Here is a 27,370-nt window from a genome sequence, read left to right as displayed (position 1 = left end):
GGTCTCTATCTATCTCTCTATCTCCCTTCACTGCCGTTCATACTACTTCCTCCCTCCTCCTCAGATGCCCTTCTCACCTCACACCAGAAACAGAATCCATTCAGATAGCTTGTACATCTATATGTAAAATGAAAACAGTAAAACTTTTAGATAAAAACATAGAACATTTTTCTGATCCTGGGGCAGGGCACAATTTCTTCAATAGGACTCAGAAAGTACTAACCATAAAAAAAAAATGGATAAATTTGACTATATTAAGAATTTATTTTAATCAAAGTGAGTGAAAAGGCATTTCATAAAGTGGAAGAAGATGTTTGCATACATATATCTGACCAAGGGCCTGTAGCCAGGATGTTTTAAGAACTACAAACCAATAAGAACAAAATAGACCAATCAGTAAAAAAATGGGAAATAGACTTGAACAGATTCTTGAGAAAAGAGATTATTCAATGCCCAATAGTCATATAAAGAAGTTTTCAATCTCATTAATCATTAAGGAAATGAAAATTAAAGCACAATTTTATCAGCACACCCACCAGATGTCTAAAATTTTTAATAATCAAAAAATACCAAGTGTTATCAAGGATGTGAAGAAAAGACAACTCTCTTAGAAAGCTGGTGGGGATGTAATTGGTGGAAACATTTTGTTAAATTTTTTAACAATACCTGCTAAAGTGGATCATATACCATGACCCAGCATTTTATGACCAGCAATGTCACCTCTAGGTATACCCCAAAGAAATGCAGATATATGTTAACCCAAAGAATATTTACAACAGCACTATTTATAATAGCCTGGAAACTACCTAAATGTCTATAATTTGCAGAATAGATAAATAGCTTGTGGTACATACCACTAATAGAATACCCTACAAAATAATCCATCTATAACTACATGCACAATATAGTGAAATCTCACAACCATAATATTAAGCAAAAGAAATCAGGACATCTCAACTCCCTCAGTCCCCATCCCCATAAACCATATACTGTGTGATTTCATCTATACAAAGTACAAAAAGAGTCTAAATTAATCGATACTGTTAGAAGCCAGGCTAACAGTTACCCTTGGTGGGAGGGGGGTTTCTGACCAGGAGGAGGAAAAGGTAGCTTCTGGTCATGTTCTCTTTCTTGATCTGGGTATCAGTCATATTGGTATATTCAGGTTGTGAAAATGGCTGCACTGTATACTTATGATATGTGCACTCAATGCGTGTTAATGCATGTTGGGTTTCAGTACAAAGTTGAAAATATAAATACTAGTAATGCTGCAGTGAACATCCCTGTAGCTGTATCTTTGTAGACATCCCTCTTTGTTTGTTTTTCTCTGGACTAAATTCCTAGAAGTGGAATTGCGGAGTCAAATGCTGTGAACATTTTATGGCTTTTGGTGCATCTTGCCAACTTGTCAGGACTGCTTTTATTTATCTTTGTCTCCCTGTGCCACTGCCTAATAGGCGTTTGCTTCATAGATGAATGATGATGCATAAATGAAGGCCTTCTTTCAGTTCCTTGAATGAACCAGGCCCTTTCAAGTCTAAGAGCAGTTTCTGTTTGCTCTGCCTGGAACTCTCTCTCCTGTTCTTTATACCGCTGACTCTCAGCTTAGAAGACACTCAACTGAGAGCCTTTCCCCACCATACCATCTAAAGTAGTCCTTATTTTCTTAGCTCCTCTTGTTTACAAATCCCAATGCTTAATTGTTATATTTTATTTATTTGTGGAGTTAGTTGCTTGCTTATTGCTATCCCCCCTCCCCCACACACACTGGACTCTAAGTGCCATGAAAATAGGAGTGAAATATGTCTTGCCCACTAATCCCAGCACCTAGCACAGTGCCTAGGATGGAGAAGCTCTTTATGTTAGTGAGAAAGTTTCAGCAATGAGAAACAGATCCCTAATCCAGACCAGTTTAAGCAAAAAAATAAAAAATAAAAAAATTGGGGGCTCATGTAATTGAGAAGTTCAAGTAATTGGTTCACTTCAGACATGGCTAGATTGACAGGCTCAGATAATATTATTAGATCCCTGTCTCTCTCTTTTTATCTCTTGCCACTATTTGACTTTCAGACAGGTTCTTGCTTGCAATGGTACCAAAGGACAATTCACAGCCCCAAATTTTCACTGTTCACCATCTCTTAAGAAAAGGAAGCAACTTTTTGGTAGGGCTGTCAGAGTCTTTGAGAGGATGTTCATCGGTCTGTCTTAGGGCCACATATTCATCCCTGAGCCAAACACAGCAGTTATGGGGATGGAGTTCTATGCCCAGGCCATGGTTCCTTGACTATCTCTGAGGGGGTGCATGGGTGGGAAGAGGAGGCTCCACCCCACCCAAACCACAAGCACAGATGTGACCAGGTGCAAGGCCACCTGGTGTTGACTTATTTGTCTAGCTTCTAGTCCAACTTACTACTCAACCAGCTGCAGGAACTCAGCTCTCTCACTGGGTATTTGCAGCCATTAACCTAAAACCAGCAACTGAGACCTACAAATAATTGAGCTATTTTCCAGCTAAGTGAGGCTGAAATTAAGGGCTTCCTTGAACCTTGATTGCCATTTTTAATCAGGCAGTATATTGTCATTCCCTGAATGACTTTGGCTTTTGCAGTTTATTTGGGGTTTAGGTGGAGGCCTGCCTTTTGTAACAAACACAGGGGTGGAGTTCATATATGACCTTTTCCTCCCTCACAATCCTTAATCTAAACTGGACCTTTCATACAGTTGTCTTGACCTGTTCAAAGATTACCCCCTTCCTCCTTCCATTGTATTCACATCCCTCTGCTTCAATCAGATCAGCCACAGTTGACTGAGCTAAGTGACAAACGGGAATTTTCTCATTGGTATGCTGAGATACGTCAGATACATAAACTCACGACAGCCTTAGTGTTCACTGCCTTGCAGACTCATCACTTTAGCCTTCCAATTTGGCTCCTTTTTCAGGATTTGTGCATGACCTTGAGGAAATCAATTCTCGCTTTCTGAACTTTGGTAGCTCTGGCTGTAAAATTAAATCATTGCCTTGTCTGATGAACAAGATGGTTTCTGAAGTACCTCCCAGATCTCTGATTCTGGAATTGTCTTTCCCCTCCTCAGTAATCTAGTGATGAGAAGGTGACCATTAAGTGTGGGGTGGCTGCAAGACAAGCCACAGGATTTGTCGGTCTCCAAACACAATGAGAATGTGCTGCTCTTGCTCACAAAGTATGAAGAATGTTAAGACAGCAACAGCAGAGCATTAAGCTGAGTGTGGGCCTTCCTGAGAGTGGGGTCCTGGGCCACTGCCTGGGCTGCACTTTTGTGAAGCCAGCCCCAGGTGCTGAACGAATCAGACAGGAGAAGCAGCTATGCTCACGCCCCTCCTCAAATTCTCTGTTATGTCCCCACATCTTTTACAGCGACAGCAAAGGGAAATGCCTAGAAAATAAACAAGTGATGTGAACTGTGGGTGGTTGGTGACTGTGACAAAATGAACAAATGTTCTACCTAAAAGGAGCAGCTTATACTGAAATCTAGCCAATTGTCACCATGGGAAAATTTAGGCTTACTATTTTTTCAGGAAAAAAACAGAATAAGGATTTCTTTAAAAATACAAAATTTCCTGATTTTTAAAATGCTGGTGACTGTTGAGAAAAATTAGCCAAAGTTTGAAAAATGAGGCAAAGGATGATTGCCATTCCTGTCAATGGCATCCAAGAGCCATGGTTCTCCAAATATGCTCCCTTATCAACAGCATCAGTATCACCCGAGAACAAAGCACCAGCATTTTACACATGTATACATATATGTGTGTGTGTATACAGGGTGTCCAAACAATGTGTACATACTTTGAATGATTATAAAGTCACTATCAGTTAAACCTGAAAGGAGTGAAAATTAAGTTAGTTATCAGCTGTTTAAGTGTGTATACATTTTTTGAGACATCCTATATTTAACCATAAGATGTAGCAAGCCCACTCTTAATTTTTTTTTTTACCTTAGATAAATGAAAACTTATGTTCACATAAAACTTGAGTATTTATAGTGACTTTATTCATAATTGTCAAAAACTGGAAAGATCCACATGTTCTTCACTGGTGAATGGATAAACTAACTATGGTACATCCACACAGTAGAATACTACTGAACAGTAAAAAGGAACTATTGACACATTGGGCAACGTGGGTGAATCTTTAGTGCATTATGCTGAATGAAAGAAGCCAGACTCACAAGGCTACATTTTTTATGGTTCCCTATATATGACTTCATGTTCATACAGCAACACTGTAAGAACATGAAGCAGATCAGTGATTGCCAGGTTCTGGGAGTGACAGGAGAGAGGAGGGAAATTTTTGGGGTGATCTTGATTGTGGAAGAGGTTATTTGGTCATCTGCATTTGCCAAAACTCAAAGCCGTGTATACTAAAAAAAGAAAAAAAGGAGAATGTTAATGTATGTAAATTATACTTGAATAAACTGAACTTTTAAAAAGTGCTGGTTGCTGGGAAAATTATAGCAAATTATCACAGGGCCAACATTATTCTCAAAGTATGGGCCAATGAAGACAATTTTCCCATGAGTAACTTGAAAGTTTGTGCAGAGCCAGAATGAAATAACTATCATTAATCACTTAATCAATTATTTAATTAAACATGTATTGTGCCTCCCAAATGCTAGGAGGATGAGACTAGAACAAGGTCCAGCTCCTATTCACAAAGGGCTAACGTGTAGTGGGGGGTGGGGTAAGAAAAAGACAATTGCAGTATAACCTGATCATTATCTTTGATAATCACGAAAGAATCAGTATATAATTAGGCTCTTCGCACATTACACAACTAAAAGCACAAACTAAGCATTATAAATATGTTCCCCACCCCCATGCTTATTAGCAGTAGAACGAAGATCATAAAGGCTAGTATTTGACTGCTTACTATGTGAGAGGTATTACCTTAAGTACCCATTTAAGCTTCACAAAAACTCAATGAGCTATGTTTGGTGAACTCAAAAAGTCTGGAGGCTTTGCTAGAAATAAATGATAAAGATTTACTCAAGGGTCTGGGAGTTTGCAGACTAGGAGCACAGCTAGGCAAAACCCCAGAAGTGTTCCAAAGGAGAAAGGAAAGTTAAAAGTTATTCTAGTAAAAAGTACATTCTCTGGAATTATCAGTCCTGCATGCTTGGCTCTAGGATCACTCCAGGATGGTGATCAGACAGGTGTCAGTCGGGTAGGCAGGATGAGGGGGGAGCCAGGAGCTCTGGTCAGTCCGGGCGTCTGGATAATGGGTGTCAAGGGGATGTATCCGTTGAGTCCGGTGGTAGTCAGATGACCTGGATCTGTAACTCCTTCAAGGGACAGTTAGAGGGTTCTCTGGAAGTCCGATGTTCATACAGGACTGGAATACTTAAAAAAATTTAAGTCCCTGGGCTAGTTAGAAAAAGAATGGAGTCTTTCCTAATGCCTCAACCTTCATAATGTTAGTTAATAATTTTAGCAGGTTGGTTAAAGTGATTTCAGTATATATATTCCTTATCATCACTCTTTCCTCAGCTAGGAACTACCATTATCAGCATCCTTTATAGATAAGGGAACAAAGTCACAGAAAAGCTTTTTTTTGCCCCTGGTCCTGCAGCCAGTTAAGGGCAGAAAAGGATTTAAACACTGGCAGGAACGACCACCTCCTAACCATTTTAGTGTACTGTAGATGGGAACAATGACCTGTGTCACCTAGACTCCAGAAGTTTGAAACTTGTTGCTCTAACCCTGCCTCAGTTTCCCTAACATGAGAAGAGAGAGGTCAAGTATGCAAAACTTTCTAAGCCACCAGGATAAACTATTATTCCCTCTGAGTTCTTTTCCTGTCTTTACAACTTAACCCACCCACCCCCATTACTAAAGTCATACCTAAGTATTGTAGGAAATGAGAGAGAGAGAAAACTACAAAAATAAACAACCAACAACAACAACAAAAATCAAGCTGAACCAAAAACTTTCATTCATCCAAAGTTTCATCACCCAGAGGTAACCACTACAAACATTTTTAGAACATTTCCTCTTAGTCTTTTTTTAAAATGTCTTATTTACATAGCTGAGGTCATACCTAAATGTAATTTTGGACCCTGCTTTTTTTCATTTAACATCAGAGCATAAACTCTTTGTAAAAGTTATTTTAAATGCCTTCATAGTAATCCATCATATGGATATTCTGTAATTTATTAACTGTTCCTTCACAATTTGATATTTAGGTTGTTTCCAGTATTTTCGTTACTATAAATAGCACCACTATGAACATTCTAGTCCATAAATCTTTGTGTGCATTGCAGATTATTTTATTTTTAGGATAGTTTCCCAGAAATGTAATTAGTAGGTTAAATGTCATGAAGATTTAAAAAATTATATAGAGATGTAGTATTTTTTTAAAATAACAAATACATTCTTTACAAATAAATGGAAAGCCTTCCAAGGGGGTCAAAAGTTCTGTATATGTTTGTGCCTGTGTGTAAGTGTGAAGCGGGTGGATAAGAAACAGAATAGAAACGTTATCACTCCTTGGTCAAAGTTCCATAACCACTGGACTTTTTCTCTTGTGAGCCACTTCCCAGTGTTCAGGGGCACATGCTGATTCAATACTGATCAGCTGAGTGCCAGCAAATGGAAACAAATTTCAAGTATGGAGTTTGCATGCCTTTTGCAAGGAGATGCTCCATAGAGTTGGCATTTCAGCATTTGTTGCCTGGTACAGCACTTTCACCACCATTATCTGAACAGCTTCTCATAGCTCTTGGGTGAGATGGATCGGAGTAGCCATTCCCATTCCCAGGTCATTGGTCAGACATTCAGGCCCAGAAAGAAGTGACTTATCCAAAGTCACAGAGCTGGTTGGAGAGAGCTGGGAACAGAATCCTAGTCTCATGGCTCTAGAGGGAAAGCCCCTGTTATGGACTGAATTATGTCCCCTACCCCCATCCATATGTTGAAGCAACTATATTTGGAGATAGGACCTATAGGACACCAAAATTGTTGCAATAAGATGACCAATGCAGTTCATCAGCCATTTTAACAGAAGCCAGGAATAGAGATGCGAGTATAGCAGCTGAGAACCAGTTTGGACCAAAGGGAACAGAGTCAGGACGAAATAAAGAAAGGCGTTTGGACTTCTGTGATTCTACAGGACAGAACAATGGAGTTACTGGGCATGTTTTATCCTTCAAGGAAAGGGAAGAATGACCCTGAAGGTGATTCAGAGGTCATCAGGGCTGCCCTTCCTTCCCACTATAGGCGTAGAGCATACAGGCCTAGAGGGCAAGGCTCTTTCTTTCTTGGTTTCAGAGGGTGAGTCCCCCTCCTGGTTTCTGGGAGCCAGGCTGCCCAGGCCTAGTGCCTCAAGGGGCAGGTTTGCAGCAAAAAGCCACAGGGGCAGGGCTACTGCCTAGGGCCACGGGGATGACACTGATGCTCCAGCTACCTGGAAGGCAGAGCATCCAGCCAGAGGACTAGTCTAGAGCTTTAAGATTTAGTGGATCAACTAAAGAACTGATATGCAAATATGCATAACACTGGGGTGGGGTGGGGGCTGGGAGGAGGGGGGGAAAAAGGAAAGGGCATCTATAATACTGTCAACAATAATAATAATAAAAAGATTCAGTGGAATTTGCCTTGCTAGGTTTTGAAACTTTCTCTGAACCATCACCCTTCTTTCTCATCCCTCTCTTTTGGAATGGTACTGTCTATTTTGGAAGCAGTGACTTGCCTGGTTTTACAGGTTCACTGATGGAGGGAAATTTGGCCTCAGGATGAATCATACCTAGAGCCTCACCCATATCTAATTAGGTATTTAGATGAGACACTAGACTTGGAGTTGATGGTGGAATGGGCTAAGACTTTGGGGGCTATTGGGATGGCATGAATGTATTTTGCATGTAAGAAGGACATGCATTTTGGGGAGCAGAGGATGGAATATTATGGACTGAACTATGTCCCCCCAAATTCCTATGTAGAAGCCCTAACCCCCAGTATGACTCTTTGGAGAAAGAACCTTTAGAGAGGTAATGACCTTGGGCAAATTAGCCTCTTAGGTCTGGTTTTCTCATCTGTAACACAGGATACTCTTAGTACCTGCTCTAGGAAATTATGGGGCTAATGAAAAGAAATGATGTATGCAGAGTTCCTGGCACATATTGAAAGGCAATAAAAGGGTAGGTTTTTTTCCCCCTAGATTAATTAATTAAATGAATAAATGTTCCGTGCTGAGGACAGTGTCTGGTACTTAGTAAGGACTATGCCAGCTTCAGTTATAGTGATTTTCTGATTCCTGCAGAAAGTAAGCCCTCCACAGTCTTGAATCCTAACCTTCCCAAATTCCAATTCCCCCTCAGTACAGCTCGAGGTCTTTCCCGCCCTAACACGTTTCTCTAGGCCACTTTCTCTGCCTGGTGCTCCAATCCTCCTCCTCCCTCGCTCAGATGTCGTCTCCCCGGGGAATCCTCTCTGCTCCATCTCCCCGCTCCCTGTCAGAGGGAATGGCTCCTTGATTTGTGTCCTGCTAAGAAAACAACTCCATATAGCACTTAGCTCTTTGTGCCCGGTGGTTCCATTAACCTGCTGAGGGAGTGGCCTCAGTGTCACCCAAGGCGTCTAGAAGAGTGCGGGACCGAGGAACGGGCCGCTGTTCCGAGTTAAACGGGTCCAGTTTAACTCCTACAAGCCCAAGCCCAGGACCCTCCCCAGGCCGCGCCCACCTGGAGTGAATCCTCAACCCATGAGGGCCTGGACTCCGCTTCCGCTGCTCAGGGTCACCTGAGCCCGCTGGATTCCCCAGGGGTCCCGCCGGCTCCGCCCCTGGCGCCCCTCCCACCCCCTCCGGGCGGGGCGTCCCCTCCTCCACCCGGCGGAGCCCCGCGGAGCCGAGGGCGGAGCATCTCTGATGGCTAAGAGCCGGCCGGGGAGGCCCTGGGCGGTCAGTGGGTTGCAGACGCGCCGCCGCCTGGCTGGGGTGCCGGCATGGCCGCGGGCTTGTGAGCGCGGGGCGCACGAGGGGCCGCTGCCACCATGCGGGGTGTGGGCGCCGCCCGGCGCTGCCTGCTGGCGCTCGCCCTGCTGGCATGGACCAGAAGTAAGTGGCGGGGCAAGGGGCTGGGGTGTAGATGGAGGTGGGTGAGCTAGGTGGTCCAGGGACCTGGCAGTTGCCACCCCCGCCCCCCCCCCCCCCGCAACTCCGCAGGGCTGCACCCCGCTGCCCCAGCCCGGGACCCCCTGGGAGCCCCGCTTTGTTCTCACGTTGTATGCCATGGGAGGTGGTAGAGGTCCTGAGCATGCAGAAAGCGGCGGGTCCCCTCCCTGGCTTCCCTTCCTCCCTCTCTTGCTTTTTCCTCTGTGGTTTTTTTTTTTTTTTTTTTTCCTTCTTTCCCTGCTTTTGGCTTCTCTTTCCGCTGCTTTGCTAGTCTCTCCTCTTTTCTCCAGTCAGTCTTTGTGTGTGTGTGTGTTGTTCCTATAAATATATACTGATAAAATTGGAACCATACCATATGTACAGTTTGGTGTCTTGCATTTTCTGCTTCACATAATGAGCATTTCCTACATTGTTAAATTCTCCCAAACATGATTTTAATGACTATAAATTCCATCAAGAAATCGCAGAACTATACTCTTTAAAAAGTTAAAAATATGACTCTCATACAAATATAGGGTGAATGTGGCAAAGATTCGTTGGGTTCAATCTTGAGGCAGTGAATGGAATGGTGAGGCCAGTTCAGGAACAGGCGTGGTACAGGCATTGGAGGAAGAGTGTGGAAATCTTGTTCTGGGACAGATGCAAAAGTGGTCAGTGCCCCATGGAGCCAGAAGGCCAGATTTCTTAGTTATCTTTCTACTACGGCGAAGTCATTTGCATCTCTGCGGACCAGAAATCTAACAGTTAATACATATAGTCTTTTAATTAATAGTAAGTAAAAACAAGTCAGACAGAGGTCCATTCCCCTAGATAACGTAGTGATCCTGGAAGGGCCCTTAAACAATGCAGCAATGTGACATGGAGAGGACATCCTGCTTTCTCTTTGCCTGGTTTTCAAGTTTTGAACAATTTTTTTTAAAGATCCTGTGATCCTCCATTACTGAGCCTTTAGATTGCTTTCAGTATTTTTTCTTTTGCATCATAAAGATCATTTCATTTTTTTAAACATTCCTTTAAATATCATGTAATTCCTTTATTTTTTGCAAAGAGTCTGGACTTAATCAGAGATACAGAATATCAAGCACTTAGCATAGTGCTCAGAAAACAGGTAATGGGTAAATGAATGCATTGCTTCAGATTTTTAGCAAAATGATGAATCTGATGCCAGGCTAATGAGATTATTTTAGGATATATTTTGATTGAGAACACATTATAACAGTAATCTGAAAGGAAAGTTTATCTCACAACTCTAACAAAACAACTAGGACCATCTTTTCTCTCATTCACTACATTCTATGTAATTGATGTGGTTGGTTTAGACAGAATTGATTTTGGAGACCTCACCCTCATCCCCAGGAGTCCTATGGATTTAGCCTGTTTTTATGGAGACTGATTTGCCTAGGTTTTGGGAAATGACCACTTTATTAAGATTGTCTGCAACCAGTGTTTGAGGTTGCCACTGCCTTGAACAAGTCTCTCCTCAAACCAGTTACAATTCGCCATTCTTAGAAAAATAGGATTCCTGCAACCTACCTCCCAGGGTTGTCATGAATATGAAGGAAAGCTGGGTGGTGAGATTGATTTGGAAAGTAGGGAGTGTCATCCAGATGCAGACTTCCCATTGGGAAGCTCAAGTTTATGCTGTGATGCTTTGTGGATTGAGAAGCAATTTCACAGTGACTCTCCCCAGTAATTCTGTGAGATGGGCAGGCAGGTATCGTTATTTTCGTCTTACAGATGAGAAAACTGAAGCACAATTGAAATACTGCCCATGGCCTTGACTCTAGAATATGCCCAGAATCCAACCACTTCATTCCTCTCCACTGATGTAATTCTAGTCTGAGGCACCGTCATCTCTCACCAGGGCTCCTGCAAAGTCTCCAGCCTTGCCTTCTGCTTTTACTCTCCCTTCCTCCCCTCTCCCCCACCCAGCAAGCCGAACCATCTTTTAAAAACTGCATACAGATCATATTGCTCTGTATTTAAACCCTCCAGTACTTTCCAAGTCTATTTATAATAAAATCCAGACACTTTCCATGGCCTCTGTGAGACCAGACCCATGGCTGTCTTGCTGACCACGTCTCCTACCAACTTCCCCCTCATTTACTAGACTCCAGCTACCTTTGTCCTCTGCTGCGTCCTTGAACAGGCCAAGGAAGTAACATTTTACCCACTTCTGCTCACGCAGGGCCATTGTGCCCGTGGTTCCTCTACCTGGGGCCCTCTTCTTCCAGATCTTTGCATGACTGCCTTTTTCTGGTCCCTCGGATCTCAATTAAATGCCCTCTTTGCTGACCATCCTGTCTAAAATAGGGACCCCCTCCTCCAGTGTCTCTTTATTCCATGACCCTATTGTACCCTATGAGAATACTTGCGTGTTGTCCGTTTGCCACCGCTAGAAGGTAAACTGTGAGGAGTACAGAGCCCTGGCTACCCCTGTTGAGCACAGTATTGCCAACACCTAGCCGAGTGCCTGACCCATAGTAAATGCTAAGAGCCTGAAATCCAACAGGTCTTCTAATGAGCTAGTACGGGGTTCTTCTCGGTCACAGTGCATGCGGCTCAGCTAGGGTGCAGAGGGCTGGGATTCCAATGGTTGTGCATCCTGTGTTGGCAGGAGGAAGAGGGGAAGGCAGCCCCCAGCCACAGCATGAACTAATAATACCTCAGTGGAAGGCTGCAGAAGGCCCTATGGGAGAAAAGGTAAGGCCAAAAGCTCTCCTTTTCGGAGGCAAGAGTTGACAACATCATTCTGTGAGGGTGGGGGCCACCTACTCGACTTTCCTGGAGGCCCTGTCATCACCGTTAGTTCTGTTCCTGACCCACTCTATCCTGTCTATTTGTCACTTTTGAAATCCCAGATGGGACTTTCTTTCATCGTGTGACACACTTCTAGAACTCTTTCAAATGCTATTAGTTGAGGAAATGAAAATCCACATTAATGCTGACACAAGCTAAGTGCAAATATGTGTCACAAAAATCACTGGCTCGATTGGAGTTAATTAAATATCTCCATTGGTATTTTTTGCTCTGCGTAATACATGCTTCGTTTTATTGACGAGGTAATGTACATGGAGAGAAAATGCTAATCCAAATCCTTCTATATATATAAAAGCCTAAGCGACCGTTGCGACTGGCCGTTAGCTATGACGCGCACTGACCACCAGGGGGCAGATGCTCAACGCAGGAGTTGCCCCCTGGTGGTCAGTGCGCTCCCACAGCCAACCTTCTGTGGCCGGCCAACCTCCTGCGGTCCCTCCACACCACCCTCTGCCGGCAGGCTCCAATTGCCGGCCAGGCCGAGGGACCCCACCCATACACGTTTTCGTGCACTGGGCCTCTAATTTTTTAATAAGAGGTCAGGTAGGGACCCAGGACTCACTGGGGAATGTATATCTTAAAATTCAGTAGACATCTTGGGCCACAACACCAGCAAGTACACAGGCTTTATCAAGGAGCTTGGGAATACGTCAGAAAACTATCCTGTGCCTGCAGAGAAGGCCTGTGCATCGAGGATATTCTTTGTGGCTCTGGCTTTACATGGGAGAGCTAGACAGAAAGATGTGATTGTTGACCTCCCACTTTGTGAACTTCGTTTCCTCACTTGTAAAATAGGGCTGAGAGGGAATAAGAAGGAAGAGGGCTGGGGAGCAGGGGTAGTGAATAAGATCCCTTTGGGTTGAAAGGATCAGTGATTTATTGGGCAACATCTTGAGCGCAAGATTATAGTAGCAGAGAGAGGAGAGAGCTATGTCAGATAAGACTTCAGACTTTGTGGCTTTTGAGTCTAGAAAGGTAAATAGAGAGGAACAATGCCTAGAATCCTTACAGTTATGTTTAGAGTAATACAGACATGTCCAAAAAAAATGCTCCAATTTGTATTTACTAAGAAAACTTAAAGAGAAAATTTTAAGATAAATCAAAGCAAGTAACATTTTACCCTAAAGACAATGAGTGCATGGAATTCATTTCATCAAAAAGTAAGAAAGGCTGAAAATAGCTTCAGGAAAAGTCTAGACAAATTAATGAATGACCAGCCTTGAGCAGGTTATTTTTAAAAATTAGTTCAGCCTACCCATTATTACCGAGCACTGTCTCTGATAGTCTTTGTAGAGGCTTCTCTGTTCTTTCCAGATGTGGGATGCCTGGCATCCTCAGGAAGGGTTTGAGAAACAAAGTGGAGTGCCAGATCCTGTCTTTGTTCCCAGCCATTGTCTGCCCAGAATTTGGGTCATTGCGTTTTGTACGAATAGTCAGCACAGTGCCTGGCACCATAAGTATTTTTTGAATGAACAAATGAAGGGATGGAGAGAGAGAGAGGGGGGGGGGGGGCGGGGAGGAGGGAAGAGAGAGGTGGGGGCAGGGAAGGTGGGTCTCACTCATGTCTCTTATTCTCATTTACATAATTAATTTATCCATCAAACATCAATTGAACACTCACTGTATAGTAAATATCATATTAGATCTTAACGAGGATGCAATACATAGGACAGATTTCCAATACCCTGTGGAACTGAAGACCTATTTAATCCAGCACTAAAGTGAAAGGAATTTTAACCCTTCTCTGGGGTCAATATACTAGTGGGTCAGCTCCCTAGGAGAGGTGATGTCGCCCATTCCAAGCACACAGTGGAGTTGCAAGAGAAAAGCTGAGTAAAGCTGGACAGGGAAGCTGAGTAGATCCTTGCAATGCTGCTTCATTGTTTTGCTTGAAATGTCTCCTGGAAACAAGGAACATCATCTTTTAAAAATATCAGTGTCTGAGCATCTTCCAGACCAGAAAGAAATATATTTGGATGACTCACTTAAAAATAAATATTTACCCTCATGTTGCAGCTTGTGCCTCTGTTGGGGAGGGGTGACAGTGCTTCGATTTCTATCAGCTTTCCTTTTTTGTGTGGGCTGTCACATGGCCACCTGCCTCTTGAATAAGAGAATTGCTGCAGCTCTGTCACCATGTGCGTATTCTCAGATAACCACTTGGGACTGTGTCCCCGAAGCCTCACGTGATTGATTGCACAGGGCCCTTGCTCCAGGACTCCCCAGAGTAAAGTGGCAAAGGACCAGCAACCAGAATAGACACGTGTTGGCAGAGCTGAAGCAGGGCATCAGAAACAGAGAAGTGAATCCCTTAGTGGAAAGCTATTGGGCAAGCATCCACCTAACTTCCTCTCCCCATAGTTTTGAAATGTACTTCTTAAGAGCAGTCAATAGGACAAATTAGCCAAGAAAAAAGCAAAGGACAGGGTTGCTCAAGCATCCTGGATCAGAAAGTTCAGATCTCATCAGAGCCCTGAAAGGGGTTGCCCCGGACTCTAATGGGAAGTGGGTTTTGAGGCAAAGAAGAGGAGGAAATGTGCTTGGAAGAGGCAGAGCCCCAAGGAGCAGTGGCTGACGCAGCAGGTGACCTACTTTCTGAGACACCCCAAAACCAAGGTTTTCGTTCCACTTTTGAAGCGGCAGAGACTTCACTCTAGGAGAGCTTTTGTGGATTGCAAGAGACTTCAAGAGTTTATCAGTGTCTTGGTATGAAGTTAGAGAGCATATATTTAAAATACCCCAGAGAATTGGTGCTGTTTTAAACAGGTTTAAATATGTAGATACCCTGATTTAAATAAGCCTTCCTTCAAAAATAGTTTACCAACCCTATGTTGAATTGTTGAAGCATGGTAGTTAGTTTTGACTTCGATTTTTAATTTCTTTGAAAGTGCCCACAATAATAAGGTAAAAAGAGGTAAAAGCCCATTTCTTAAGCAATGATAAAAACAGAAAATTACACAAAGGAAAATAAAATTTACCAATAATCCCATTGCCTGGCGGTAACTATGGTAACTTATTGGTTTAGTTTTTTCTCTCTCTACTTTTTCCTTTTATAAAAGTATATTTAAATAAAATATATAGTGTTATATTTTGAGTCTTTGTGCCTAATGATTATCATGTATAGCTTCTTAATAATTTAGAAATTATTTAAATGATTGTCTAGTGTTTTGTCATATGGATAGATCATTGTTTATTTACCCATTCTCCTATTTGGACATTTAGGTTATATTTCATTATTCAGGGTTGTAATTAATGAAGATCCTTCTATATGATAAACCTTTGCCCATTCTTCCATTTGTTCCTTTCAGACATAGTCTTATATTACTGGGTCAGAAGGTCTAAACACTTAAAACTCTTAGTCCATACTGTCAGATATTTTCCAGAGTTGGTGGTGTCAGTTTGAATTCTCACTGGTAGAGTGCCCACTTTATAGTGTGCTCTGTTGCACTACGATTCATGGTTTTAAAAAATCTGTCACTTTTATTTCTTTTAAAGGTATTTAAAAAAAATGGAGGTGGGTAGTTACTAGTGACGTTGAACATACTTTCTTGTCTGATATCTTAAATGACCTATGCTGGGTGTATACCAACTTTGAGCATCAGCAAATTTGCTCTAGTATGTAAAATGTATCTTCTTTTGGACTTATAAAACCTTAGTTTGAAGTGCTCCTAGTTGTCTCCTCTGAGATGACTGGGGTATTTCTTTAAACTGGGAGCAAAACAAAATAATGTAAAATGAGAACGCATTATGAAGGGGCTCTTCCTGGAATTATAGATAATAGCCACCATGTACTGGGGGCTTCCTATAGGCAGATACATTCTTTGCATTCACTAAGCCACTTAATCCTTCTGAGAGCCCCGTAAGTTTGGCTATTATCTGTTTTATAAGTGAGGACACTGAGTTGTAGGGAGGTTTAGGAACATGCCCAAGTTCACATCACAGCAGTGCCAGAGTCAGCACTTGAATCCAGATCTGACTCCACACAGAATTTGCTGCTGAAGATCGCGTTTTCCAGCGTTTGCCTTTACCAGATCTGCATGCAAGCACTTACCAGCACACCATTTCAGCTCCGAGTTTCTTTCCTTTGTCTTTTAGGCGAAGGCAGGTGGGGGAGGGGAATTGGTCCTTCTGGGATTGCAGCTATTTTATGTTTGGGCTGGGAATGCAACTGACCCTTTCCCCGTTCACTTCCTGTGGATCAATGTCAGAGGGCTGCCCTAGATCCTGTGTGTGTTCCTGGGAGCCTCCACCCTGCTTTTAAGAACTGACATTCTTTTGTTGTTGCTTTTAGCATCCACTCAAAGCTGAGCTCAGGGTAATGGCCGAGGGGCGAGAGCTGATCCTGGACCTGGAGAAGAATGAGTAAGTGGACTCCTCCTTTGTCTGAAATGAAACAATTCACTTCCATGTCAATGCCGGACGCAGGTGCTGCTGTTTTGTAAGGAAGCAGTTAGTGAAGTGACCCAGGCTCTCAGTCCGTGGTTTCTTTGTGCAGAGCCTCTTGCAAAGACAGTGTCTCCACAATCTCTTGACTTGCTGTGCAATTGCTGGACTGCTTAATGGGCTGTATTTCCGGGCTGCTTCTTAGAGTTCACTGTGTGTGTGTGTGTGTGTGTGTGTGTGTGTGTGTGTGTGTGTAATGAGAGAGGGATGGACTGGAGGACTCTAGCAGCTGTCTCACTAGCTGCAGCACAGGGCATGGCAGGAAGCAAAGGAGATTAGAGGAAAACAGCAGAGAGGAGAGAGGCAAGGCGGAGTTCTGGGATTTGCACCTTCCACCCTGGCTGCTCTATCTGCTCGGGGTCGGCTCAATCTGAGATTCTGCCAAGAGGGGCATGGTCAGCAGCCTCCTGGCTTCTCTGGGCTGGTTCTTCCATCTTTCTAACCCCATTCATCTTGGGTGGTGGCCTGAGTCAGAAGTATTTCCACATTGATTTGCCATCAAGCACAGTTATATCTTGATTCGTGTTATGGAGCAGGTGAATAGATAATGCATAGCCCTGTCTGTTGCCTCTTCTTGGGCCATTCCCAATCTGCTTGGCCACTGGAGAGCTCGCCTTCATTGGCCTGGACACCAGGGAGGCCTTTGGTATTTGCCCGCCAACGGTCCCCCTTTGATTCTGCCACACAGACCTTGCAGATAAGGCTGCCTGGCTCGGACAACTGCCCATCTCTTCTTGGCAGCCTCCCTGGGAGCAGATGAGTAATCAGACACATCACTGCCAAGAAAGGGATGGATGGGGGCCTTCCCATAACCAGAAGGATGGGAAGGGCTGCTGAGCTTGGGTGGAAAGCGAGAACATAAATTATTCCAAATTTGGGTTTTTGGATCCTTGCGAAAGGAGGGTGGGTGAAGTCGGAAGTGTTGTAGAAGTGAGACTTGAGCATGCGCAGTAATGCAGCTTCATCCACACCTTTCCTCTGCCTACAGAATGTTAGGCATCTCAGTCATTTTTGCTTGACTGAGAATATGTTCTAGACTATGAACTAGAATGTGTTCTTTTTGTCCCATTTCCCTGGAACAGACCTGGCTGCCGCTGTCCCAGAGGGTGCCGGCTCTGCATGCCTGGGATTTCTCCTTGCATAGTCTTCCCTTTGTCCTGCAGGAAAAGGCCATTAGAGGGTCTGTTCTTGATAGTCTATCTCAGGGGTCTGCTTCACTTTCTCCTGGTCCCAGCCCTCTAGCTCTGGTCTAAATGTTCCCTGTTGCCACTCAGTCTAATCTGCTCCATTCTGCCCCCAACTGGAGCATTTGACCCTCCAGTTTCCTCTGGACAGTCCAAGTGGTGGGGTTGCTGTCATGGGCAAATCCTTAGGAGTTGGACTTGCCAAGGAGGGATCCCAGCGCTCACCCTTCCCTCCTCTTTTGGAGCCTTTGTAAGAGGTCATAGGAAGTTGTAGTGGAAAGACACTTCAAAAAAATACTCAGTGCAACTGTCTTATGTGTGGATGTAGAAACTTCACCTCAGAGAGGGGTAGACACTTATCGAAGGCCACACAGCAGGTAAGTGAGAGAGGTGAGAGTAGGATCCTTTGTGTTCTTGGCTTGGATCTGAAGTTAAGGAGAGCGCGTGGATGTGGTTCTATTGTGTATTGCTCTGAGCAGCTCTCTGGCTTCCCAGTGAGCGGCAGGGGCCTGGATGTGGTTCCTGGTCTCCTTGAGTTGGCAGGAGGCAGAAGACTTGACAAAAATGGAAACAGCAGCGCCAAGCACTATGACCTCATCAGGTATCCCTGGGGAACAGCTTCCTGCTATTTTCGTCTAAATTGGGCTTTTTGTTTTTGAACATGTGTTAGTGAGCGGAACTCCAACTGCACACGACTTCCTATTGTGTTTATTTCCCAAAGCCTTCTCATTCATGGTGCGTGCGAGGCCAGATGCAAAACAGCTTGGGGGTGGGGATGATGCTTTTCTGATTTTTCAAATCTCTCTGTTAAAGTTTTTATAATCATGATATTTGAGGGGAAACTGGGCCCTGTGCTAAGCGACTCCTCAGTCTGTTTTTTAAGTTCCTCAATTGATTCATTCATTTTTTCATCTCCTATGCATCCATAGCAGTGCAGGCACCAGTGTCAGTACTGGGGATATAGCTGTGAATAAAACAGTTCGGCCCTTATGGGGCTTATAGTCTGCTGGGAGAACAGTAAACAAACAAGTGAATGTGTAGTATGTCTGGTGACAAGTGCTATGGAAACAAAGGAACATACGAGCTCAGAGACCAGGGATGGGGAGGGAGGTGCTGTTTCAGATTGATGGTCAGAGAAGGGCTTGGTGGTGAATTGGTATTTAAGTCAAGACCTGAAGGAGATGAGAAAATGAGCCATGTGGTTGGCTAGGAGATGGCTATTCCAAGGAGAAGGAACAGCCAAGTTCAAAGGCCCTAATAGGTTATGAAGGTTTCTTCTCTCCTTTCCCAACCCCTGTACATTTCCCCCTACATTGGATTCTCGAGCGCCCCGGGAGCTATGGGCAAGAGGTTCTAGCACTCTGAGGGGAGAGAAGACATTTCTAATTTCTTTTTCATCATCCTGAGGTGTCTGGACTTCTCCCATCAAATCAAAGCCCACGTGCTAATGCATGGCCCAAAATAGCAATGAGCAGGCCTTTAATGGAATTCGCATATGGAGAGATTGCCAAGAATGGTGAGGATGGAGGAGCATGGGGGGGTGGGGGTGGGCCTGGAGAGAGGGAGGGGCCTTTAGCTTAGGCAGCAGATACCCAAGGTGCCTTACTTCAATAGCATGGCAGCTGGCAGTCTTTTTCTGCTGTGAAGCAACTCAGAATAAACAATGACGTTTATCTACTCAGTGCACAAGCATCGCAGAGATAATCTGCATTTGGCTTTCATGTCAGATAGTCCTGGGTTCAGGTCCCAGCTCTCCCACCTCCTGGCTGGCTGTCCTCTTTAAGCCTCAGATTCCCTGTCTGGGGTATCATGAAAGTCACACGCTCGAGAGCCATGAAGATGAAATGAGATGGTTCATGTAAAGGACCCAGCACAGTGCCTTGCTCATATTATATACCTAGTAAATGGCAGCTATGTGATTTCTCACGAGTGTCTTTTTTAAAAAAATTTTTCTCACTTGTGTCTTTTTTCATTGCAACATGCTCATTGTAAAACATTTAGCAATACCCAAGTATAATAAGTAAAAGAATGAAAGCCTCCTACCCACAAGAAGAATCCACTGTTAACAGTTTTGGTGGGCATACCTTGGACCTTTTCTATGTGTGTGGGAACCTGCACATAGATCCTCATAGACACAGTCGCTCAGAAGCTCACACAGGCTGCTGTTTTAGTTGGGAAGGGAGGAGCAGAAAGAGATTATGCTATACATATTGGTCCACACTTGTTTTTTTTAGACTCAGCCATATGTCATGAGGGTAGTACACTGCTCTACTAGAGTATGTATTACATTGTTTTATATTTACTCACACATATACACGTAATTTGCAAATATTGGTGTATAGCTGTTGTTCCGAGAACCTTACTTGTGGTTAGGGCAGTGTGATACAGTCCTGAGCTCCGAGACAGACATGAGGAATTGGTCAAGAAGCCATTTGGCCCTTCTGGGCCTCACATTTCTCATCTTTCAAATGGGTGTTTTTCCCCAGTTGGGCTCTAAGAGCTTCTCCTGTACCACTTATTTAAAGGATACCATGTAATACCACTTATTTAAAGGATACCATGTAATACCACTTATTTAAAGGATACCATGCAAGTGGAAAAATGGAAAAGAAGAATACAGTTTGCTCTCCATTCATGGAGACATCCCTGGAAAGAGGGGACAGTGGGATAAAGGAAAATCGCCTTCAAACCATGGACCTTGAAGTGGAGGATGAACTACTAGTTTAGGTAACATAAACATGAGAAGGGAAATTACAGAGAAGAAATGATGGTGCTGTTTCCACAAGCCACAGTTTGGAGGCATGCATCCATGATGTTTTTTCTCCATGTAATTTTCCCTATGCTCTGAGGACTGGCTCATCCACCCAGAGACCATATTGGACATAAAACAACAACAAAAAAATCTTGTTTGCTGAAATGAAATGGAACCTTGCTGAGCTGTCGGCATAGGGGCGAGGCACACCTCAGGGAGTATAGGCCTTGTCTTTCTTCCCTTCTCCTTTCTTCACTTTTTCCCAAGAGGAGGGCACACTGAACTCTTGAACCACTTGCAGGATGCTCATTGGGCTGCATTACTAGAGGTCAGGGTCACTACATTAACTACATTGTAAGGTCACCTTCAAAGGCAAATAAACAGCTCAACTAGTGGGCACTGAGCCCAGAGAACCTCTGGCCATATGCTTCTCTGCTCGCCTCTTACACACATTTTGGAACTCTCATCTCTTCACTATACTGCCCTCCCTTGGAGTCCAAATGATGATAAGATTTGGGTTTTGGCTTGGAAAAGGGACAGCTGTCCTTTGATCTCACCCCATTCATTGTGCTTCAGCCCTGGCTAAAGACAGGTCCTGTTTGCATCAGTCTAGCCAGTAAGAATGGATATTTATTTTCTTCTCTGTGTGTATCTACCTCCAGACCTCCTGAGGAACAGTAATTGTCAAAGCAGAGTGGGGGCGTTTAGAGGTTTGCTGGTCATAGTACTCACCATTACTTCTGACTTGAATCTCTCTTCATATCTCTGACTTTTTATCAGTCCCTCAGAGATACCCTAGGGAAGGAGACTGCTTTTGTTGGCTTGGAAATCAGGCTACCACCTGGAAAATTGAGTCATTTGTGATTTAGCTCCCTCATTTTCTCCTTTCCCCCCTCAATCCTATTTGAGTTGTACAGTACTGGAGGGCCAGAGAAGGGGAGAGCTAGCAGGCAGGAGAGGAGTTTCTCAGCACTAGACAGGATGGATTAGCCATCACCTCTTCTGCTGCACTTCTCTTCCAAGTAGGCCTGGCAGAAATATGAAGCCGATCCCGAGCAAAAAACCCTGCATACCGTCCAGGCCTCGGAGCTCTCCCCCGCCCCCACCCTCCCGGCTTCCCCTTGCTTCAGGAGTACACTTTAACCCCTATCTAGGAATAGGAAAAAGGACCACTCCCTTTGTCCCTGTCTTGTCAGGAGCTTCATTTATTGTTGGCAAAATTCAGTGTCCTGGATCAAAGAGAAGCTTAAGAAAGGCTTAGGACAATATCCCAATGCTTTTGGGAAACCATGTTTCACTGAGTTGCATTTAAATGAGTCGCACACATATGGATTACATTTCACTTAAAATACACATGGCTTAAGAAATTAGAGGATATCATTCTTTAACCAAGTACTTGGCAGATCTCAAGTATTCATAATGTTTTTCCAAACTCAGCACGCAGCTGGGCTCCCCACTCCCTGCAGCTGAGATCGTCCAACCCAAGGAGACCGGTGCCGAGGAAACAGTTGGATGGATGGGTGGGGACACCAGAATTTGATGAGAGCTGCCTGTGAGTGTTGGAAGCTTTTGTCAAATACTGTTTTTGAAGTATCAGCAACTGAATTAACCCTGCCGCATTGACTCAGAGGCAGTGAGTGCGTGAGTGAATTTGAATTCTAAGTGCTGGGCTTGGCTGGCACCTTGCCCCTGAGAGACCCTGTGGTCCTGTTTGAGATGCCATTCCCAATGCTGGCTTTGTAGACAGAGGTTAATTCCATTTCTAGTTCTCTTAACTCTTTGCACTTGGATGTCGAGTGTGACTTGACACCGTTACCAGTAGAATAAAGGAATCGAGAAAAGCAAGCGAGTGCAAAGGGTTAATACCCAGAACCTCTGAAGTCACAGACCATGTGGATTGCCAGCCGATCTGATGTGATCTTTGTACAGGCCAAATTCTCAACCCTCCTGCTGCATAAGCAAAATCCCCATTATTTCTAAATCATTGGAAAAATGATGTTACTGTCATAGGGTCCATTGTATAAACTCAGTCTCAGTAATTAGGACTGGTGATTGGCAGGGGTGCAGCTATACAGGTGCTGGAAAAGAGGATCAAGTAGCATCCGGAATTGAAATAACCTAGGTGTGTTGATTCTGAAGGCTGTGAGCATATAAACCTCAAACCCCATAATCCATAGAGCAAAGCAGGCTTGGGCTTTGGTGCCAGAGCGACCCAGATTGAATTTGGGCACTGGCACTTCCTGGTTAGTTGGCCTTCAGCCAATCACTTGCCCTCCGAATGTTATTTCTTCCCCTGTGCTCACAATAATACTCCTCAGGCAGTATTTACTGAGAGCCGTCACCGTGCAGAGGCAGTTCACACTCTGTCTTATTTAATCTCCACTGCAACCTTTCGAAGGAGATATTATTGTTTCTCACATCCTATATAATAAAAGGGTAATATGCAAATAGACCGAACAGTAGAACAACTGAACAACCAATCAAAATGTAATATGCTAATGATATGCTAAGGCTGTTCAACCACTCACTATGATGTGCACTGACTATCGGGGCAGACAGTCAACCAATTGCTATGACATGCACTGACCACCAGCGGGCAGATGCTCTGACTGGTAGGTTAGCTTGCTGCTGGGGTCCAGCTGATCAGGCTGATCGTGACTGAGCGAAATGGGCCGGACATGCCCTGGAGCCCTCCCGCGGACCCTCCCCAGCCTGATCGTGCACTGGTGGGGTCCCCTAGCCTGGCCTGTGCCCTCTCGCAATCCAGGACCCCTCAGGGGATGTCAGAAAGCCGGTTTCAGCCTGATCCCACAGGCCACTCACTGCAGGTAGGAGCTACAGGTGGCATTGCACTGCGGGTTTTGGCTGGATCCCTGCAGACCACCCAGAGGGACCCCACCTGTGCACGAATTCGTGCACCGGGCCTCTAGTTTTATAAATAAAGACACTTAAATGTGAGGAATTCAGGTAATTTACCCAGTGTTAGCCAGAGCCAAGAGTTCAACTCAGGTCTACCTGCCACTTACTATATTCTACTGCCTCATAGGAAATAGACATTAATACCTTCATGGCAGTGTGGGGTAAGCTGAAAAAATACCCCTCTCCCCCCAATACTGTCCTAAGATAGCCACATTCTAATCCCTGAGGCTGTGCTACCTTATATGGCAGAAAAGAGACTTTGTCAGTGTGACTAAATTAAGAATCTCGAGAAGGGGACATTATCCTGGATTGTCTGGGTGACCTCTATACGAGTGGAGACAGAGGAGGATTTGCCCATAGTTGAAGAGAAGAAGGCAATGCTGACCTTGGGGGCAGAGATTGGAGTGTTAAAGCCACAAGCCAAGGAATGCTGGGAGTCACCGGAAACTGGAAGAGGCAAGGAATGGAGTCACCCACAGGGAGATTTCAGCTCAGTAATACTGGTTTCATTCTTTTGGTCTCTGGAACTGAGCAAGAATAGCATTCTGTTGTTTTAAACCACCAAATGTGTGTAATTTGTTACACAGCAGCCACAGGAAACGAATACGTGGGTGTGTGAGGTTTAGAGATAATGTAGTACAGTACCTGGCAAATAAGCAGTTTTTCAAAAGGTGCTAACATTCATTAATGCAATGGTAAGAACGTGTTTTCTGAAGTGTCTTGGTGATGCAAAACATTGCATGTGTCCCCTGTGACTGTCTTCAAATAAGAAAGTGACAACAGAAAAACATATTGACAAATAGTACGTGTGGTTATCGTTCATCAGCATTTCCTAAGTTCCGAGTCATGCACTCTGATGCTCTGTCTGCCTTCGAATTCTGGCTGAGGAATGGGGGTCAGATATGAATAATGATGTCATCAATCATGGTGATAGCTGTAGTGTAGGAGATGCCTCTACAGCAGGCCCTGTTCTGAAGTGCAAGTGCCTATATTAGCCCTATTTGGCAGATGGGGACCCTGAGGCATGGAGCCACGTGACTTGCTCAAGGTCACTTGGATGGGATGGGCAGAGCCAGGCTCTTAGCCATGGCCTTATATTGCCTTTCAGATGCCCTGTCCTTGCTGTTCTTCTGTTAGTGCTAGCGTTACTTCTCATTTATTCTGCCCTCCCTCTTTTCTTTCCTTCTTCCTGCCCTGGGCCCTGGTTAGAATTTGGCTTTCAGTGTCTTGTAGTGGTGTAATCCAGGCAGGCTGATTTCAGAGCCTGGCGCCTGGTGCCCACTGGTGATATACGCTTTGGCAACTTGCTTCATCTTTGCATGTCTCAGTTTCCTCATCAACCTGATGGGGCTAATAATAGTGGCCCATGTCAGATGTCGTGTGAATTTGCTAATGCAATGCTCTTAAAGGACTTATACCAGGTGCGGTACACTCTGAGAGCCCAATAAAATAGTCACTATTACTCGTATTTTGTGGGGTTAGAAAAACATGTAAGAATGAAGTAAGAGGGAATTCCCCTGAGTTGGTTTCCAAATGTAATTAAGAAGACTTGACCTTAAAACCCATTGCCCCCGGGAGGAAGCTCACTTCTGCTCTGCAGCCAGTGCCCAGGTTGACCTCATTGTATCTCAAGAATACAGCATTGCAGGGTCCCCTGGGCCAAACTGTATCTCTTCTCTGTGCCTGCGGAATCAGTGCCCGGTCCCGCCCTTGGCAAGTCCCTGAACTGTACGATAAGGAGTCAGGATCTGTTCCCCGGTTCCGGCTCTCTCTCCTTCCAGGGACCCACAGCCAGGGCTGCCTTTGTAGCCAGGAAGGATGTCCATGGTTTTCTTTTGTCTCCAGCTTATTTCTCCTGGCGGCCCTTCAGCAGGAGTGCGGGGTAAAATGAATGGGAGGAAGCTGTCAGCTGGCCTGTCCGCCTTAGATGGACCCTTGTCAGAATGTAGGGAAGCTGTATACTCGGAGGAAGTCGGGAGTTTATTCTTGAGTCTGAGGATTCCTTTACGACTGTGCACCTTCAGGGAATGAGAGCTGGCGTCCAGTGAGTGAGCATTTACCATGAGCATACTATTTTACATAGATTTTTTTTTAACCCTACGTATATTTACCCAAATAGGGATATATGGTATCCTCAGTTTTTTTCACTTGGAAATATGGCATGAACAATCCCAAGTCATTAAAAAAAATTTTTACATGAGAACTTTGGGACTGTTTGAAAACTTCGATAATAAAATTCTAGAAAAAAATTACACAAATAATAGAGTTTTAAAATAAATCAGCTCCTACTTTATATATTATTCTGTAACTTGCTTTTTCATTATTTAACTTTAACATCTTTTTATGTAGCACATTTATAGGCCTCCTGTTTTATTCTTTTTAATGGCAACATAGGATTCTATGGAATGGATGGACCAAAATTTATTAATTTCTCTTTCATGGACAGTTAGGCTCCCAACTTCTTGCTATTACAAATAATGCTGCAGCAATAGGCTTATACATAATCTTTAAGCACATTTGCAAGTATTTCTGTAGGATTGAGAGAAGTAGTGTAGCAAGTCAAATAGCATATGTGTTCCCTTTTTTCCCTTCCCTTTCAGAAACAGTGCTGGAGTGAACACCCTTGTATTCTTTGGAAGGTTATACCTCTGGGGTAGGAGATGCCTGCTATAGTGGCATCTGCTAGATGTGAGTCACTGGGTCACACCTCCTAAATATGAATCATTGGGTCAAAGGACATTTACATGGAACACATAGATGGATTAAGGCACATTGCCTTTGGTTTCTCTCTAAATTATATCTCATCACCTTTGTTTAGATAACTTGCTTCACATGCTATTGCCAGTGGTTGACTGTGGAGTTTGGGCAGACTCTTTAAACCCAAGCTCTCCTGCATTTAAAAAAAAACAAACCATCACAAACAGCTTTATTGAGCTATAACTTCAATACCATATGCTTCATCCACTTAAAGTACACAACTCAATGTATTTTTAGTATATTTGCAGAGCTGTGCAACCCCACCATATTCTGGTTTATGAACATTTTCATCACTCTGAAAAGAAGTCATCAGCAGTTATGGGTTGAATGTGTCCCCCCAAATTCATATGTCAAAGTCCTAACCACGAAGTGCCTCAGAGTGACCTTATTTGGACATAGAGTTATTGTGGATATAATTAGTTAAGATGAGCTCATCCTGGAGAAAGGTGGTCCCTAATTCAGTATGACTGATGTTCTTATAAAAAGGGGGAATTTAGACACAAACATGCACACAGGGCGAACTCCATGTGGAGATTAGAGTTATGCTGCCACAGCCAAGGAACTACCAGCAGCTGGGAGAGGAGCCCAGAACAGATCCTCCCTGAGAGGCTTCAGAGACAGCATGGCCGTGCCAACACCTTGATCTTGGACTTCTGGCCTCCAGAACTGTAAGACAATAAATTTGTCTTTTTAAACCACATAGTTTGTGGTACTTTAAACCACACAGTTTGCAGCCCAGCAAACTCGTGTAAGTAGTCGCTCCCCACCTACCCCATTCAGCCCTAGGAAACCACTAACCTGATTTCTGTCTCTATGGATTTGCTTATTCTGGACATTTCCTATAAAAGGAATATACAATATGTGGTCCTTCGGGACTGGCTTCTTTCACTTAGTTTATTGTTTGTGAGTTTTATCCATGTTGAATAGCATGTATCAGTACTTCAGTCCTTTTTATTGTTATTCCATTGTATGAAATTACCACTTTTTGTTTATCCATCCATCCATTGATGGATCTCCTGCCTTCTCAGCCACAGCTAACTTGACCTCATTCTACAAAGTTGATTTCAGCAAATATGATTTAGCATCTATGTGTACTAGTAAAACCCTATGCTAGGTGCTCTAAGAAGCAGGAGCAAACACATTATCCTTACCCTCTGGCTGTGTACTCTCTGAGAGAGAAAACTTGGACAGCCAAATCCAAGGCATATTACAGTTTTACATAAGAGAGTTGAAAGTTCACTGCTGAGGAGACAGGAGAGAAGAGATTTCTGACTCTGGGAGAGAGAAAGCTTCTCTAAGGAGGACAGCGTGGAGCTCTGTCTTGCAGGAGTAAGGAGGAGAGTCTTTGGATG

The 27,370-nt window shown here is 43.9% G+C and overlaps 1 protein-coding gene across 1 annotated transcript in view; it reads left to right on the top strand.

Moving 5' to 3' along the window:
* Positions 1-8,927: 8,927 nt before the first annotated feature.
* Positions 8,928-27,370, top strand: part of ADAM19 (ADAM metallopeptidase domain 19) — a 77,496-nt gene continuing 59,053 nt past the window's right edge. Inside the window, exons 1-3 of the mRNA XM_079773259.1 lie at positions 8,928-9,086; positions 11,761-11,846; positions 16,255-16,325. Coding sequence (XP_079629385.1) covers positions 9,023-9,086; positions 11,761-11,846; positions 16,255-16,325 — 221 coding nt within the window. The 5' untranslated portion in view covers positions 8,928-9,022. The remainder of the gene's footprint in view (positions 9,087-11,760; positions 11,847-16,254; positions 16,326-27,370) is intronic.

This window comes from Cnephaeus nilssonii (assembly GCF_951640355.1).
Source record: "Cnephaeus nilssonii genome assembly, chromosome: 5".
Classification (NCBI taxonomy): Eukaryota; Metazoa; Chordata; class Mammalia; order Chiroptera; family Vespertilionidae; genus Cnephaeus; species Cnephaeus nilssonii.
This window is presented reverse-complemented; position numbering and strand designations above follow the sequence as displayed.